Below are 19,453 nucleotides of genomic sequence, written 5' to 3'. Positions count from 1 at the left end.
CATTAGCCACTTATAGAATATTGCAATGGTGCTGTGAAATCATCAGCCATTTATAGAAAATTATTACTTGCAGCATGGCAAATGTTTCAAAATATTTGTGTGTAGGTAAGAGATGCAGACATGGATCTATCTCATTGCACACTGTGGCAGCATCGAGTGTCCACGTTCATTCCTGCTTTGCCTCAGGTGTCCGGAGAGTTTCGTGGACTCTGCTGTAGGTTGGTGTGCTTTTCACGTGGATGCAAAGGCAGATGGTCGCAGTCCGTGCAGCTTGCAGCTGTGTCCCGGAGGGGAGGGAGCTCTGTACCTTGGGTTATGTGCAGCTGATGCTAAATGCTGGCACTCCGCTGGAAGGCAATCACATTGCGCTCCGCTGTTCCATGCGAGCCGGTCCTTCCCTTCTGTGTGCGGTGCCGTATGTGTTCCTTGCTGTGAGCCCTGCTCCGCTCCCGGGGCTCCGGGAGAGCCTCTGCGGGGCTCTGTGCTCCGGCCTTCCCTTCCCTTCCCTTCCCTTCCCTTCCCTTCCCTTCCCTTCCCTTCCCTTCCCTTCCCTTCCCTTCCCTTCCCTTCCCTTCCCTTCCCTTCCCTTCCCTTCCCTTCCCTTCCCTTCCCTTCCCTTCCCTTCCCTTCCCTTCCCTTCCGCCTTGCCCCACGCCCTACCCAAGGGCTTTCCCGCTTCCTTTGCACTCGAAACCACCCGGGGGAATGCCGTCTTCCCGCTCTGCCTGCTCACTTGCTTTTTTATTTTTTTCCCCTTCTCTTCTTTCTTTTTTTTTTTTTTTTTCCTTTCCTTTTTTTTTCCCGGCCCCATGGTGTGACTCTCACTGATTTCTGGTGAGTAGCTGGCAGCACGAGGGAGGCTGCCTGATGCTGATGATGATGATGATTTCATTCTGCATCTGATTTGCAATCTATCGCAGAAGTGCCTGTAATGCTGACTGCTGTTATTTAGTGTTAGGATTTTAAAATATTAGAGTACATAGAGCACAAGTTAAATCAAGGTGGCTTGCTGAACATGTGTATAAATGGCATCATTTTGTGAGTGTGAAGGTTTGGCACAATATCTTTGGGCAAGTTGTGAAATCCGGTGATCTAGATTAAATTTGGAGGTTTTGAGATTGCTGAACAAGAAGCTGGTAAAATGGCATGCATTTTCTTAACAGGGACAGCTTCTCTTAAATTTGCTTTCTATCTGTTGAGCTGTCAGCCACTCACTGAAGGCTTAAAGCTATATTCATGAAAACAAGAGTTTTCTGGATTTCAAAGAAAATGCTATTTTTGTTAAAAGTAGCAATCAGAGCAAAAGGTTAGGCTGTCATCAAAGTGTCTGTAAAAATATGCTTAAGACCCCGTTCTGTTCTTGGCTGTTGGAAGAGACGATGACTTGTAAATTGCCTTTCATAAAAGTGAGTTTGATTTAAGGTATTAATAAAATCTAAATTTGTGCATTCTGGCTGTGGGGACTGAAGATTTTAATTTAGTGAAATGCCAGAACAATTTTTTTGTGCTCAGTTTGATAAGTGTTGTGTGAGAGTTCCATCTTACTAAATTAGGGCAGACATATATATTACAGTGTTTACAAACTGTTATGATTACAACCTGTTAAATTTCAGATTTAATATTCAGTTATCTTTGAGCAAAAAAGTCACCTCATTTTTGTCTCAGCGCTGTTGAATTATTGTGTTAAAATAGATTAAATTGCAAATGTTAATCTAAGTAACTGTGGAAAGTTGTGACCTGGATTTGAAATAGCCATGAGACTATCACAGCAGCAGTAAATCTTCCAGAACATGTAAGGCTGGCACATGGCAGGGATATGTCTGATGTGAGAATTAGAGTGCGGGGGTGCAGGAATAGCCTGAAAAGAAAATTGTGTGCCAATATAATTTTATTCTAAAATTGAAAAAAGGAGAAATTATCACTTTAATATTAAGCTGTGTTTTTAAAGGTAGCACACAGTAACTTCATAAAAACTTATTTTAAAACAGCAATCTGAAATTCAAGCTGTATTTAAGAAAGACTGTTTGTGGCACTGAGGCACCTGGTTCTTAATTCTCATGTGCTTCCTCTGGCAACAGAGATTCCGATCTTTGAAATATGGGTGGGAATTTCAGGTGCAGACTTCAGCTTAAGAAACCATCAGTTTGAGGAAAAGTAGATACTAAATGTGCTTCTCTTTTGTTTTAAGCTTTTTCCTACTGTCCTGTAATTGCTTTTCTCTCAGCTAAGCCTGGCTTCAGCTCTAGTTCTGGGTACTTTTAAAGCCTGATATCATCAAAAGACCCTGAGTGTTAGTTGTCAAGCACTGGCATTGCTGGAATCTTTTATTATCTTATTGCTTTGATTTTCTTCATCTCTCTTAAAATGTGTCAAATAAGAATGTGGGCGATGTCAGAAGAATATGATCATAGTAATTTTTAAAGCAATGTTTTGACTTAAAAATAATGTTAAAACAATCCTGTTCAAGCAAATCTTGATGTTAATCAGGGGACATTAATTGATAATTAAACCTAGTGTATTAAATAATTTCTACACATGTATTTGATCTGGTTTGCTGTTCTTTTCTATAAATGGATATTTTTTATACAAATTTACTCTTTCATGAAGGAAAGAAATGAGCTTGCAGATACTGGCCCACGTGTCCACACGACAAAATTATCTTGAGGCGCTATAAAAAGGTATTCAAAGTGTTATCATATCTATTATTGCAGTGTTGACCATCGATTCTTTTCAGTTTCTAAAAAACACCAGGATAGTAGGGCTTCTGCAGTGAGAGCCTGACATACTTTACCTCTCTGGTTTTTTTTTAAAAGCTAGAAAATGACTTTGTTCATTTCCTTCACTCCAGAGAAGGGTGATTGGCAGGCTCTGGCATTCAGCTGTCCACAGCTGAACTGCAGGGCTTGAGTTGCCTTGGCAGGGCTGCAAGTAAAAGTTTGTGCCGCTTTTGCCAACTGTGTTCTTGGCTCAAGCTGATGTTACACGTCTCTCGACTCCAAAGTGTGCTCATTTGCCAAATTCTACCTAAAAATGTATGCTGGAATTCCTAATTAAATAAACCCCCCGATATTTATTTTATTCCTTGGAAAGGCAGGCATTCTTTCACAGTAGATGCTGCTCTGGTAGAAATACAAATAAAAATTTAAAAAGCCCAAGGTGGATTAGAAAGTTATAACTGCTATTAGGAGAGAAATTTTCTCTTGCAAACAGATTAGTACCTTTGGTTTCTTCTAAGTAGTGAAATTATGTGACTTTACCGGGTTCTTACCTGAAGTTCTTTTCACATATACATTTTCTTGTTTATTTTCAAGTATTCTGGAAATTGTTGTGCTTTAAAAGATAATAGCAGTCTGTATATAATTTCTTCGGGTTTTCCAGCATTACAGCTACCTTATTGCTGCCCTAAGCTGAAGGTAGCAGTTCAACGATAAAGGTGTAATTTATGCCAAACCAGTCTGGAAGGTTTTTCAGAAGACTGATAGCAACTGCTTTTATACATATTGCTATGTAAAATGCTTATTAATGTTAGCAGATGTTGCACTTTAATCCCCCAGAATGATTGTTTGGTAGCAGCAGGAGATTTATTAAGCTTGAGTTGTGTGAAATTGTGTGTGCATAAGCTGCTATTTAGATTGTAAAAATGCCATTGAAAACTGTAAAAAAGTTCTAACTGTAATTGGCAGAGAGGTATTAGCTGTTTTAAAAGAAGTATATGTGTACCACTGGCCCTTTTGCTGTAACCTCTTTATCATTTATCTTCTTGTATTAATGTCACTGAATTATTAATTCATGAGCAAGGTTGGATAGGGTGAAGGCACTATTTAAATGTGTGGCACATGTATCCTTATCGCTGGAGACATGAAAAGAGTCATTTTGTGTTATCTATAAAATGGAAAAGACATTTAAAAATTTCATTTACGGTAATCCACTTCACTTCCCAGTAAAACACCTAGATTATTGCTACTATTATATAATGTTCTTATTAAAATTTTGTAATCTTTCCACTCTCTTGCTTATAAATACTGTTGATAGACAAATGTAGACTAATTTTTTTTTTCTTTAGTTGCACATACAGTTCATGAACTGCAGCAGAACATATGAAGAGCAGGGTTTTAATAAAACACCAATTCTCTTTAATTTCTAGTAAAAGAATACAAAATAAAAGCCAATAAGTACTTATAATCATGAAAGGCTAAATAAATTATCATCTAAAATCATAATGTAGCCTAATTAAAGAAAAATAGGATATTTTCCAAAGTAACAGTGTCATTGTCACATTGAGCCATCAAGAGCTATATTATTTAAAAGAAATTGTAAATGTGTGGTTTGGTCTGCTTGATGAAACCACAGGATATCAGAGGTCACATTGCTGCTAAAAAATGTGTTAAAAATGTATCTTAAATTTCATCTGTGCTGTATGGATGATTAAAAAAAATTAAAATGTACAGGAAATAAAATGTTTTCAGTCATTTCAATGGAAAGAGTTCATTCTCTTGAATACTTTAAAAAGTGTTCATTCTTTTTAAAAATTCTTTGCATGAAAGCAATTTCAGGATACTTTGTCCTCAAGTACTTGCAGCGGCTGGCATGGCAGTGCTGGAGATAACTCATATTCCATTTTGTTTAATATTTAAAAGATATCACTTCACACTTCCCTTTTCACCATGCATGGAAGAGACCTTCACTGTTTCCACAATACATGGGGAGTTTTTTTCGCTTCAGAAATTTCTCTGCAGAAGAGAAAATGTTATGTAGGCTGCTAGGGAGAAGAGTTTTAAACAGTGGTACATGCAAGTAGAAGGAGCCTTCCTGCTGAATTGTAATTTAGAGTTCTTCTTGCTTGTAACTTCTCCAAATGTAATCATTATGGTTTCCTGACTTAGAAATTCCTTTCTACAAAAGGAATAAAAAATAACTGAAATAATTTCTATTTTTCTATGATAGTTTAAATAAATAAGAAAGCCCAGTTTTCCCAACTGAAAGAATGTTGTAGCTCTGATGAATGACTGATACTTATTCAGCTGTCTTGCATAGTTAGGAATAGTCACCTGACTGTTCGAAGCTTATTAAATTGTACAAGAAAATACTCTTAACTACAGCACTATTATACACCTTGGCAACTTGTATGTCCTTGCAGAGCCCGTCATCCAGTAAGGGAATTGAATCCTTTGTTTCATTGCAGAATCAGGCCCTTTCTGAATAGATCCTGTAGATTTATTTGCCAGATTTAGTGCACACATTTCTCACATCCTCAATGATGTGCAAGCAGTAGGTGTGTAATTCAGTAGAATGTTTGTGTGTAGGCACAAGGAAGAGAGTGGTGTGTGCAGTGCTGTTATACAGGGCTTCTCACCCTTCAGCTCATCTTGAATGTGTGTATGAGAAAAGCCAGTTACAAGGGGAGAAAGCCAAGGAAACCATTGATTTTTATTTCATGGTTTAGGGTTTTCAGCCTTCTAAGTGCTACTGGCATGTAGAAGGGGTGAACATGAAAGATGTGTCTGCTGGCACTGCCTGATTTTTTTTGTACTTAGGAAGTCCACACAGAAGTCCTCCAAAGGCTTACATAAATTCAGTGGAGTTTCTACCTGTAAGTCATACTTGCCTGGAGAAACTCTTGTCTGTTTAGAAAGCAGTTAAAGACTTCTCCCTTCTTCTGTTGTCAAAATTAAAAATTTTGTTGTGGCTTGTGGCCAAGTATGGGATGGTAGCAGAGAGCACTTCTCAGGTTTCTGTGCAAGACATAAGCCATTACCTTTTAATACCTAAATGGTTTGTAAATGGTTTGGAAAATCCAGGTTTATGAAATTACTCCTGGAAGTTTGGTGGTGGTCATTTTAGTGGAACTAAAATGTGGTTTTCTAAATGTCCTGACCATAAGACTGATGGAAAGAAAACGTACTCTCTGATCATTGTAATATTAATATGGCTTCAGAGAAAAGAAACAAAGCTAGGAATAATGTAAGAAGAGGTTATCTGAAAAAAGAAGGAAAAAAAAAAGCTTAGGTACAGCATGCTTTAAAACATGGTTAAAAGCATGCATTATTGAAATGGTCATTAATAAAATGCATTGTTGTGATGCTATGATAAATTCTAATACTTGAGCACATGGTGGGAGAAGAAATATTTAAAATTTCCTTTCTCCTGCTCTCTATATATAGTCACAGATTTTTCACATTTATTTGCATGCTCATCTGATGTATTTTATCCTAGATTATCTCATTGCTCCCAAGAAAACCCTTTTGGTAATATTGATAACCTAATATATGACATATTTTGGTCATTATTATTTCATTTAGTGGTCATATGTATAGACCAAGAGGGAATCTGAATATTGATTTCACTGAATGGCTAGTAACAATGATTTATGAGTCACAGATTCGGTGCAGTGAGCCAAACACAGCAGAGATTACATCTTAGGTGCCACCATTGATTTTGATTCATATTTCACTGCACAATGATTAGGCCATGGTCTCACAGCTGTTAATGTTCCTCTCCAAGCAAAGATCTGCCCAAACCACACTCAGTGCATGGTGACTATATCTATACACCCACTGCTTCTGACTTTAAAATGCTAAATATTTTTCAGTTGCTTATAAAGGGTTGGTATCTCTGTGATAACAAAGGGTTTTGATAGAATTTTTTTTTAAATAATCAAAAGTGATTTTGCTGCACACTCAAGCTTGTTCCTGAAACTGGAACAATATAATTTATATTGAATACAGACCACTTAATATGATTATAAGTACAACTGATAGAAAATGGGTGCTTTAAAATGAATGTTAAACCAGCCGCTTCATGAATCTTTTTGATAATATTCCTTGGCACGTGCCCAGAAAAGAAGTTTTCAGTGCAGTAGTTTCCAGGGAATTGATGCTACCAAACTGAGGTTTGTGCTTGAATATCAAATGCCGAGGCTGCAGCACAGCCATCCCCCAGGAGGTCCAGTGTGTTGGGGCTATACAGCCCCCAGTAATCTGGTTATGGTATGGATAAAAGTACATGCATGATAAAAATGTGTTCTTGTCTGCTCTTGCCTGTAACTTGATTTTATTTTGGAAGTGAGTAACGCGTGGGTGTTTTGCTGGCTCTGTGCTGGTCTGCGGAGTTGTCTTACTTCAGAGAAAGACAGAATCATAGTACAGTTTGGGTTGGAAGGGACCTGAAATTATCATCTAATTCCAACCCCCCTTCCATGGCTGGGGGGACATGCTGCCAGACCAGGTAACCCAAAGCCCCATCCAACCTGCTCTTAACACACTTCCATGGATGTGGCATCAGAAACCCTGTTCCAGTGCCCCACCACTCTCACAGTGAGAAGCGTCCAAACATCTACTCTAGATTTGCCTTCTTTCAGTTTAAAGCCATTCCCCCTTGTCCTATCACTGCAGGCCCTTGTAAAAAGTCCCTTTCCAGCTCTCATGTGTCCCTTTAGGTACTAGAAAGCTACTATAAGGTCTGCCTAGGACTTTCTCTTCTCCAGGCTGAACAGTCCCAGCTCTCTCAGCCTGTCTGCATGGGAAAGGTGCTCCAGCTCTCTGATTATTTTTGTGGCCTCCACTGGACCTCCTCCAAAAGGTCCACATAATTCCTATCTTGGGGGCCCCAGAGCTGGGTTCCATACTCAGTATCAGAGCTCATCTCCCTGCCTAAACCCAGGGCCCAGTGGCCATAAAGCAGATCAGATGTGTTGAAATCCTTGCAGTCAATTAGAGAAACACCATGTCGCTTCACAGGTACCGACATGTCTGACCACAGTCCCAGGACTTAGTTCTGTTTGTTTTGTTTTTCAGTCTACTTCCACTTCAAACAAGTTCTCAGCTGTGAAAAACAGTGGAAGGGAAAAAAAAATCAGCTAAGTGGCATAACAGCTTTGAGAAATACGGGCCTCTGCAAAGCCTTGTCAAGGCTGTCAACAAACAGTTTCCCGTCTTACAAGGCTGCTATGTCTTTGGTTGATGTTAGTCTAGTGATTTTTTTTTTTCCAAGGGAAAGAAATGAGATCTTTAATATAAATAGATTATTTTGAGGATTTCTCTTCTCTGAGAAGTTTGAAAAGCCTTTGAATTTTCTTCAGCTGTTACAATTGCTTCTTTAGGTTTGTCATATGGTTCTCAGTGTTTTTATAAAGATACTCATTATTTTCTTGTTTATTTTTGATGTTCATAAAATCTGTCCTACATAGGTTTGAAAATGAGAGCTATTTGTTTTGCAGTTTAATGAAGAGAATGGCAAACAGCCTCAGACTGTGCCTCTGGTGTCCACAGTGATCAGCATATTTAACATGCTCAGCATGACACTGAGATATTACAGCCGATAACGGTTGTAATTGACTTACAGCATCCCTTTCCCTCCCCCCTTCTTTGTATGGTGAGGAATTATCTTTGAGTCCCCAGGAAGCTGTAGTGACACAGAGGGCAGAAGTGGTAGAAAGGTTTTACCTGCACTGCTTGTGTCGAGGTGGTCTCACGTAGCAGCATGAGGTGATTCAGGTGAAGTACAGGGAATTTGCAATGAGGATTGAGTGACACGCCCCGTCTGCCCCTACCCCCTCCTTGATTCTGAGCATTTATCAAAGGCAAAAAGAGAAATTCAGGCTTGGCAAAAGGAGAGTGCCTGGAGCCAAAAAAAGCCATTCTTATTAGTGCTAGCAAAGGTTTACTTTGCTGGCTTATTGAATGAAAACTCCCCTGAGTGTCCAGGCTTTATCCTGTGTTAACAAGGGGCAAAGCTGGCTTGTTGGGAATGGACCGCTGTGTAACGTGTCTGTAAAACACAAGAGTGAGGCCAAGCTGAATTAGAGTGCTGATGAGAAAGGAAAATCTTTGTCTTTTCCTCTCAAATCCTATTTATTTTCTCTGTGAATGATTGTGGTAGACCACTGAGGTGCTGAGGACTGATGGACTAAATTGTGATGTTCCGCTGGTAAAATAGTGTCAGTGCACTGTTTAGTGTCATGTCTTGCATAGGTAGATTGGATATTTTGAATATTCCATTACACTGAAGAGCTGGGAACTCAGGCTAGGGTGGGTGTTTCTGGGGTCTTTGTCAATTTTAGGGTACACATTTATTGCTCACTGTTTCAGGCATTCATCAGGCATTAGCATGTAACTTCACAGCACAATGCAGCTGAATGCATTGAAGTAATTTTTTTGTAGCAAGATTGGATGACCTTGGTCAAGTCTTGTTCTTACTGTATTATTCCCTTCCCTCATACTGTATTCTTTCCATGTAACTTGGGAAGAAATGTTTTGGGTTAGAAATCCAATGTTCAAGGTGACAATTAATAGGGACTGTTGAATACAGAAATATAGATAAGACTCCCTGCTACCTTTTGAACATTAAATTGCTTTAATGAAAAGGAAGTATTTTTTAGCCATTTTAGATGGATCAGAGTTAGCCTTTTCTTTCTCCTTGCAATATGCAGCTGATTTCATTGGAGCAGATCAAGCATTGGTTGTTTATCATAGGCAGTAGAAGGAGGCTTACTAGATCAGCAGTCTTGATTGTTGTCAGGGGGTTTTTTTGTAAGGTCTCATAGCTAAAACTCATAACCAGATTTTCTACAATCTGGTACTGTAGCACTAATGTGCCATTATTAATGTAAATCAATTTTTGAATTAGCATATTGAAAACTTAGGAATAACTCATGTTGAATGCATCTGAAGACATGTTCAATGTTGAAAACTGGATTTGTATCTCATTGCAGATATGTAGAAAATGGTAGCTCTTGGATCATAAACAGTATTAGTCTCATTTGAGGATTTTACTAATGCGGCTTAGACAGTTTTACTAATCACACTTCACTAATTAAATTCCTGTGTTACAGATTATAGTAAGTTTAACTTTTTTGTTTCTTTAAATTGGGAAAGCCTCATGATGGGAAAGCATGTGGACACATGATTTCTCAGGAGACTAAGTAGTCTATTATACTGTATGAATATATATCTATTCACCCTTGCCTTCTCTGCCCCCTCCTTTCCTCTGCAGAATGGCTCATATATATTACAGAATTACTCAGTTTCATAAACTGAGTTATGAAAGGCAGTGGGGGTGCTGCTTGTGTGGCAAGGTAGGTCACACAGGATTTATAAGAAGGACTGCCTGGTCCTGCTAGTTCCTTGGCATGTATGAACTGTGCAGCTATGCCTGATGTTCCTTACCTCTGTGTGCCTCATCATCTGTAAAGCTAGTGCAAATTTTATTTCTGTAATAGGGATGTTAAAGCTTCACTTGAGGTTGCAACTGCTCTGTGGTGTTTCTAAAATGATTTGGAAAATTAAGCACTATACTCTAAAATACATCAGCATTAGTCTGAGTGACTTTTAGCTAAAGAAAAACATCCCTGCTTAGCTGGAAAGATCTCTGTGTTCTCCTTTGTCTTAATTGCCTGAAAAGCTGGACAGAACAGGAGGGAAAAGGCAGCTTTTGAGCATGCTGTGTCAGTTGTCCAGAAGATCTTAAAAGACCCTTTTTTGGCTTTTGAAAATAAAACCTTGGGAAGGTTAAACAGAGTAGAGTTGGAATGCGACAGTCCTTTAGAGGTCTTTCTCTTCCAAGATAAAAGTATTTCAAGGAGCATGCTTGGAGCAGCTTTCTCTTATCTCTGGGGTGCTCTTGAGCAGTGTTGGGGGAGAGGGATGGCCAGCAGTGGCATGTGTTCTGCTGCGGCCGTGTTCTGGCTGTGAGGAGCTTCAGAAGCACAGGAGAACAAGGAGGAGAGGTGGGGGCACTGAGATATTCGGGACTTGGAGCACAGCTTATGAATACAGTATGAAGAGATGCCCAGTACCTTTGCAGTGTTCCAGGTTTGAACATTAACATTTCTATTCCTGATCTGGCCTTCTTTGACAGTGCATATGAGAAGAATCGTAAGAAGGTGAACCACTCTACTTTCAGCAGGGGGTTGTTTTTTTTTTCCTGTGGGAGATTGCAGTATGGCCCAGAGGTAGGGATTTAAGTTACAGCTGAAATTTTCTGGGCAGCTTTTATTGCACTCTGAAATTCAAGCAAGATTTTGCTCTAGGGAGTTTCTCTTTGCCCCACCCACAGGCTGAAGCAGTCAGCGATGCAGAGAAAATGTTTATTAAGGTCTGAGGGGAAATAACTTATTTGCGCAGGACAGCCACTCACTGTGGTCTCCTTTTTCTGTTTACAAAGAAGTAACTTAATACATCTTTTCCTGCTTCTACTCATTTGGTTTGGGATTTGTTGTTGTTGTGAGATGGCACGGACAGTCTCTGTATCGCTGATAGATGGATGGTCAGAAGGATGTGGCTGACAGCAGTGTCTTTAGTCCGAGTGCTCTCTGGCTCCAGCTCACGTCTGGATGCCTTTCTCAGGTTGAGCTTTTGTTATGCTGATGAATGCTTGGAACTGCACGTTCTTTTACTTAGAGCCACACAGAGATTCTCAAATACGGAGGCTCCATTAAAATTTGTTTGCTGTGAACACGTTAACTTATTCAAAAGAAAAGAAGCAAACCCAAATTCAATTGCATCAGTTTTCAAACACAGTTTCATTTTTTCTTGGGTTTTTAGATAAATATGTGTTACTGATAATCTGTCAGGAGCTGGTTAGTTTATCTTGAATTCTTTTTGCAGCAGCACACTGAGTTAAATTCTATGTCTGTAGGCTACAGCAATCTAAAGAGAACAATATATTGCACAAAACACTTAAAATTTTTCTTTAAAATGCTTGCAATTTCTTCTTATTTGAATAGTTTATGCTGGTTTTGGTATTTCAAAGGCATCAATATATTTTCAGAAACTGTTAGGTCCTTATAAAAGTGACTAAGTCAGTTTAGAAGGTCAAGAACTTTACTCAGTTGAAAAAAAAAAAAGCAAATTGTTTGGCATACATTTTGCAACTATTTCCTAGGGAGATGCTGGGTCTTACGCAAGTGATGCTTTGATTATTGGTTTTATTTTTGACATAACTCCTTCCTCCCCACTCCAATTTAAAAAGGCCCACAAGGAAGTGATGACTGAGGGTGGTAAAGCACATGGATGTCACTATCCAGTTGAAGCTGAAGATATCTCAAAACCTGAGAGTGCAGTGATATGTTATAGAAATAATGATAAAAGTTGAGTCTCAGGAAGTCCAAATCTTCTGGACAGACTGGGAGCAATCAGAAGGCTGATTTAATTTTACTTTTAGCCATTATTATTCATCATCTATTCTCCTGGATTATTCTGATTGCTTACTGAAATTACACTGATTAGTCTGTAGTGTGTGTGGAATAGTTTAATGATTTTTCCTTTGGGTGCTACAGGTGGAAAATTAATCCAAACTCTTCCCAAGATTCTAGCTGAACTCTCTCCAGGGCTTTTATATTTGGAGATCATGGTGGCAATTTTTTCTTCTCAACTCAGCAGGAGCTCCTTTGCAATTTTAATTTCTGCTGAATGCAGTGCATCATTTGTGGACTTTTAGATTTATTTTCTTTTAGTTACAAAAGAGTCTCAGCCCAGTGTAAAAGATCTAGAGCTGGAATGTGACTGTGTCCTCACAACCACTTTGGGGTCCTCCTGTGTCACCATCTAAATTCAGGTCACACCTTGTACCTCAGGGCACATGGGTGTGTGCCAGGGAGAGCCACGCTCTGCCCATCCTGCACTCCGTTTGCTGTTGCCTGCTTCTTGTTGAAATATGTGTGGAAAAAAGTACCCGTGACTGAAGAGCACCTCTCTGTTGTTGGAAATTGGAAACAGGGTCCATTTTTTGGTATCAATAAACATAAAATCATACAGTCTCAGATGTCAGTTTTCTTTAATTTCCCTGTCTGAGGAACCACAGCACACTTGTATTGTGAGAGGGATGCGTCCAGTTCTCTTAAAGAGGAGCCAAGTAAAGAAATCTGCATGGCTATTTAATAATTTCCAGAGATACACTGCCTTCCTTGAGAGCCAGAGAAATTCTTCCATAATGTTTTCTGTTAATTTCCATCTTTCTCTCCTTGTGGGAAAAAATGAGTGTCAGTTTTGTTACTGTTTGTGTGCTCAGGGAACAAACTTTATCATTGATTATGATTAACATTTCTATTTCTAAAAATTATCAACATTTCATAGAATTTCTTTATCTGGTATCTCGTGCTCTTCATCCTTTCCACTTCTCCTTGCCAAAAGGGTAAATGTATTTTTAAAGCCCTTAACATGCTCTAGTACTCATAAGAATCATAAGTGGCCCTTGGATCCTGCCACTTAAATTTTAACACAGTCATTGTTACATGGTTTTAAAGTAACATTAATTTCAGATATCTCAGCAATACGTCCTCACAGTCCTGTTCGTTCGAGCAAGCCAATGTCACGCCAGGCTCAGCCCTTTGCATCCATGGTTGCTGCAGTGCTCAGTGCTCTCCAGAGTTGTTTCACATGTCTGTAATATGTAGAGCCAGCTTTCTACTTAAAAATAATCTGTTCTTCAATGGATGTTAGTTTTTCTTTAGCTTCCCAAACTCTAGTAGTCAGGGCTGAAGCATGACCTAGCTTCACACAGTGAGATATGGAAGAGGATGTGTGTAGTTACTCAGCTGGCTGGTGAGAGAATAGAGTCATTAGCAAAAGGGAGCACTCTGCTGTCAAATCTTCTACCACAGCTACTGCACTCTATCACTATAATTATATTTTTCAAATGCAAATGATAGCTTGAAGAATTCTTACTTTGGTACATCGTTTACAGGAGCAGTTCAGTTCGTATTTCTCAGTAGGAGACAAATCTTGTCTGAGGCTAAGGACAGAAGAAGGTCTCATCCATTGTTTATTCCCTTTTCTCTGAAGATGTTTATTGTGTAGAAATACAGCTAACTGTGCAGTGATATGAAGAGGCTGCCTCACCAAATGGCGTATTTTGTCAGCAAAGCAGCTGTTACTGCCTCTCTCATCCAAGGAGAGCAATCTTTGTGTAGCATGAAGGGAACGCCAGAACCATGGCAGGGAGCAGATCTGCTCAGCCTTCCTGCTGGGGGAGTTGCTGTGTTCTCAGCCACTCCATGTTTCAAATCCCCAATAAATATATATATAATATATAATACACACATACATATATATATATATATATATATATATATATATATATATATATATATATATATATATAATATATATAGTGCCCTAGATTTAATTTTTCTTTGTTTCTTTAAGGTAGAGAAATACAGGTTGTGTCAGATTTGTGGAGTAAGAAAAGCTTAGCCAACTCATCTACAGGTCCAGTTTCTTATATTTAGTGCAAATGTTCTCCTGTTGGTTTTTTTTTCATGTGTCTTAGTGCAAATACATCAGTAACACTCATGCTTTCAACATTAACACGTATCATTATTTGGCATTGTGCTTAGTGATGATTGACCTTGAGAGATTACATCCTAGAACCCTGCCAAATTCCCAGCTACAGTGCAGGCATACTCTCAGTTTTTACTAAATATTTCCATCTTCGTGTGAAGTAAAATTTGGTATTCCAAATTATTGGTGTTCAGGTGCTGATAGATTTTTTTTTTCTCCTTTTCTTCCAAATCTTCTGCTACTCCAGGTATGAAGATGAATAATGCAGACCACTGGTTTCGATGATGCTGGGCTTTTATAACTGGATTCATTAAGGAATACAAAGAAAATTCTTACAGGGATCAATAATGGTGTCTTCTGGCTGCAGAATGCAAAGTTTTTGGTTTCTGCTCATTATCAGCTTCCTGCAGTGTACTGAAGGTAAGCTTTAGTTTATTTTTTACTTGGGTTTTCAGATGAGTTAAATGGACTGTACAATTAATTTCTATTAGATAACTTGAAGTTTGTGGATGACAAACTAAACGTAGTATATTCTAGTTTTAATTTATAAGACTCAAATTGTCCCTTTTTATTGAAGAAAAGAAGAAAATAAGTTTTTTTAGGTTTGATAGTGTCATATGTTGAAATTGAAGTGCAATGTTCAGGCAAGTGAAGTATTAATAGCCTTGATTGGTAGGTGCCTTATTTTTGGATTCTTCCTGTTTATCCTTCCTTTTCTATTCTCATTGCACAAGAAATATATGGATATGTTAAATGTGATATAAAACAACTAAATGAAATACCCGTTTTACTTTTCTAATTTTGCTCACTGAAAACGAAATGGCAAACACTTCATTAAGATTAGTGCTATGCAAGTTAAATTCCAGGAAATAAAACTCAAAGTTCATACAGAAATAGCATGTACTTGAAAATATTTTTGCTCTTTTTGGAAAAGGAAAAATACTTCACTGCTATCAAATGTGTTTAAAATAGCTGTTAAATTAAAGAGATGAGGAAGGAAAAAGATTTTTAAAAGAAGTTGCATTATCTATTCTTTATCCTTTTTTTTTTTTCATAAACTATACTTCATCCAGTTAGTCTGTCTCCACAGCTGTTCTTGTGGCCCTTTTAATAAGCAGAGGAACACAAATGAATGAAAAGGAAAACATGACTTATGAATTTTTAATTGCAAATATTCATATAGAACTTGAGGCTGGTTTTGGGTGTGATCATTTTGATTGACTAGATTGCAGGTGAAAAGATTAGTTTAGTAATAAAATAGCATCTCCATGCCATCTCACATTATTCACTAATTGATGTATAATATACAGAGTTCCTTCCTACATCTTTGTCATGATCTCAGCAGTTTTTAAAGCAGCTATGCACGTTACTCTGTCAAAATTCCCTGAATTTTAAGGCCAGATTTTCAGAAATACTTCTGGAAAACTACCCTGCCTCCCCCTCTCTTTCCTCCTAAATTTATATAAGTAAAAAGAAACTATTATATAAATAAAAAATCCCTAAAAATTCAAATATTTTCTGCAGCCTTCCACACTCACTGCATCATTTCCTAAGCTTTCTTTGCAGCCTTGCCCAGCTGGGGCCGTGCTGGCAGACCGAGCTTTGCCGAGATGGGTTGTTCATCTGCATGTGTGAACACACACATCTCAGGGAGCCCGTCCTCCTGCCTGCTTCTGAGCTTGGGGAAGTCTCATTCCACTGAAACAGCTTCCACAGTCAGTTCCCCATCCCTCCTCCTTAAATGTTGCCAGGATGTAGTAGGAAGCTGAGCAGATCTGAGATGGTTCCGTGCTTGGTGGGACTCCTGCTCTGGGAGCCGCTGCCCTCGCGCTGCCTGCCCGGGCTGGGGACTTGGCTGTAATCTTACTTGTACAGGGCAGCTGGAAGAGAAAATGCTTTCCAGCCTCCTTCATAGGTAAGAAAGGTAAATGTGGATTAGGAGATTGGAGTTATAAACTTTATGACTAGCTGGCTTGGTAATAGCTGGTGCTAATTATAAATGCACTTACATTGCAAAAGTGGTTGCACCAGGTGAAACCTAAGATGTAGGAAGTTGAGACATCTATTTATGGGTTTTTGTCTGAAGTTTTAAAACACTAAGGTTTTTTAAATTATTATTATTGCAATTGTTTCAGATCTCTCTACTTAATACATTTTACAAACATTCAGGTGCTTGCAGTTTAGTGCTGTGTGATGGTTGAAAACATCTGAAAGCAGAAAGAAAAAGCAGACAAACAACTTTCTGTGGTTTGGTTACAGTTGCAAACAGCAGGCTGTAAAACATGTTTTATCTGCTGAGTTTGGAAGGGAAAAAGTCAACTGAGAACTTCTGCAGATTGAAATTTTACCATTTGCAGAAAGTTAATTTTCATTGTCATCTGTAATATTTCAAGTTCATTTTGTTCTGTCCCTGTTTTTCTTGCTTTTAGTAGCCAGTAGCAATCTTTTGATGCTTCAGTTGTGAATTTACTTTTTTTAAGTCTATACAAGAGCTGCTTTTTCAGCTAAAAGAAACAGGGAAGGAAATTGGGAGCAGATAACAGAATCATACCAAATTAATTGTAAATTCTTAAAATAAATGAAATACTGTGGCTCTGTATACTGGAAATGAATATTAATATAGAGTTGGCTTCCAGCCACAGAAGAAAAATGAATACTGCATTATTACACTTTCTCACAAAATTACATTGCCTTCTGCTTCAGTAATAAGAGATGCCAAGTATAACATGCTTTAGTAGCACTTCATGCCTGGAAGTATGAACATGAACAAAGGTTAAAATAAGAGCATCTAACTTTTGGTAGAAATAAGAAAATCTTTAATTCTCATGCTTGGAACATAGGTTTTTTTATAGAAATCTGATGTGTACATGAAGGTTGTTGCAGTTACTGGGAGAGATAAAACCTGGCTGAATTCCCTGCTGTTACATTTTAATGTTTCTGTACAGTTTAATGGAGAGGAAGCGGGGGGAATGATCCTGGGTGTGGACAAGTGATTCATTTATTCATATAATGAAACATTTTCCAATCAAGAAAAGGCTTTATAGCTCTCACAGCCTTAACTTTTCCTCACCAGGGAATTGGCAAGCAGGCACAGTTAGACGAAGGCTGTAATTTCTTTTAGTGTTGCCTATCCAAACAGGAATCGTATCCTCAGATAAGAAGGTCTTGGTTTTGCTTTTTTTTTTTTTTTTCCCTGGCTATGCAGTCCAGATGGGATTGCTTTTGAAACAGTCCATTCCTTCAGGTAAAATGCACCTGGAACAGACAAGTGCCAACAGCTGGACAGGAAAACCACACTGAGTTATTATACACTGCTGGTACATCTGATCAACAAGAAGTCAACATTGTTGTGTTTGTTGTTACTGCCACCAACAGCAAGCATTGCAGCCCTAAATGAGGAGGGGACAAGAGGCTGGAAAGAGGAATGAAAAGCTTGAGTCATGAGCTGGAGTATTATTAATTTCATTTCTGCAAGTTATTTTTCTGTCCCTTTTTCTAGCATGTTTTATATAGGCATGTCTTTCAAACCACAGTTCTGTTGCAAAGGCAGAAGGGACTGCCTTGCCTTGGGAAGCAGCTTGGCCCAGCCTTGGGCAGGTGCCCGTGGGAGGCCTGGCCTGGGCACTCAGGGCAAAGCTCCCTCTGCACTGTCCCGTGTCCGTGTCTGTCCCAAGCCATCAGGAGGGGATTCCTGCTCAGTCCCATGCACCTTTTCTTACCTGTTTCCTACAAACACTAGGAAGTTAATTACTTTTGACACCACCTCTTTTTTTCCCCCCTTCCTAATTAGGTGAAATCATCTAACAAGTTAAAAATTATCTGAGAAAATAGAGAAAGCCAGAGAGTGAGATCACACACGTCTTGTTTCCATAGCAAAGCAGAGTAGAAAGCATATTATATGTATTATTGGTTTCTCTTCAAGCAAGTTAAGACAGATACACTAATATGCATATGAAAAAAAGATGTCAGAGCTAAACATTCCGGTGTAGATTGGTTTTTGGACAGTGCAGGTTTCAGTATTTTAAGCTTTATCTTGCTTACAAAGTCCACCTTTTTGACTAACGTTTGATGCTGTTTGTTTTTATTCTTTTCTGCTGCTTGAAAAGCACAAGTGCCTTGGAAGTGCTGAAATAATTTTCTTTGCTAACATTCTATTTTAACCAAGGTTTAATTCAAGTTAAATCCATTTTATTATGAATTATTATCTATGCTTTGTCCAAAGGAAGAAGCATCATGCTTTCATTATCTATTTAATTCTGTTTTCCTAAATGGAATTAATGTTATTTAAAGAAATCCAGCTTGTCTTTGCTTCTGAATGTTTGTTTTAATGAGCATTACACTGAAAAGGATATATTCCTGTAAATTCCATCTATGCCAGCCAAAGAGCTGAGTGCTGAGTTGGAAGCAGTTCTAAGTGCATATTCAATGTTAGTGCATTTACTAAAGAAAATGCTAAATACAGATAATGTACTTTGGGCCACTACAAAGATATTTGCTATTTTAGTGTATTACTCCAGCTCTTCAGCTTCCTGTGAAGCCACTCAGGCGTGGAGTGTCTAAGGCACATGGCACAGGTACTGAATAAACAGTAAAAGCATGCCAGCTTTCCTACATGCTTACTAGGAGTATTAGTAGGACTTTGCCCAGGATAAAAATTATAAAAAATCTTGTACCATGGCCTTGAGTAGAAATCAGTTTCTGTTAATTAGTGGATTTAAGTTCTGCAAGGAGTGAAATCCATTATGGAGTCACCCTGGAGCAAAGAGGAGCACTGATTTAATTTCTAGCCATGGAATTTATCACAGTGAAGGCTCTGTTGGGCCCCCAGTTGGCAGGAACCACTGGGTTTACAGAGCTTGCAAAACATCCATAAGCACACCCAGTGTGCTAAGGCCAGACTGGTATTGCCCACTCTTTGGAGGATCACTCTAATAAGCTTAATGCTATCCTTATGTGTATCATACATACCTGATATAGTTAGGATTCTTTAGAATTTTTTTTTCCTTAATTGATTAATGCAGATTATGCCGAATTTTTCTGAAGAAAGCAACTGCGGCTCTGGGTCCTGTTTTCTGTCCTGAAAGATCATGCCATTTTTTAGTGGTATTTTCTGGTGCATACATATCTGGGATATCTCTCTTTTCTTTTCTAATAGAGGGCCAACATATCTTCTAAAG

The 19,453-nt window shown here is 38.5% G+C and overlaps 1 protein-coding gene across 19 annotated transcripts in view; it reads left to right on the top strand.

Moving 5' to 3' along the window:
• ADGRL2 (adhesion G protein-coupled receptor L2) overlaps positions 1-19,453 on the top strand; it is a 204,587-nt gene that overhangs the window by 65,903 nt on the left and 119,231 nt on the right. For all 19 annotated transcript variants that reach the window (XM_077182315.1, XM_077182316.1, XM_077182319.1 and 16 more), the window contains one exon: positions 14,524-14,696. In XM_077182315.1, coding sequence (XP_077038430.1) covers positions 14,624-14,696 — 73 coding nt within the window. In that variant the 5' untranslated portion in view covers positions 14,524-14,623. The remainder of the gene's footprint in view (positions 1-14,523; positions 14,697-19,453) is intronic.

This window comes from Agelaius phoeniceus, chromosome 8 (genome assembly GCF_051311805.1).
Source record: "Agelaius phoeniceus isolate bAgePho1 chromosome 8, bAgePho1.hap1, whole genome shotgun sequence".
Taxonomy (NCBI): Eukaryota; Metazoa; Chordata; class Aves; order Passeriformes; family Icteridae; genus Agelaius; species Agelaius phoeniceus.
This window is presented reverse-complemented; position numbering and strand designations above follow the sequence as displayed.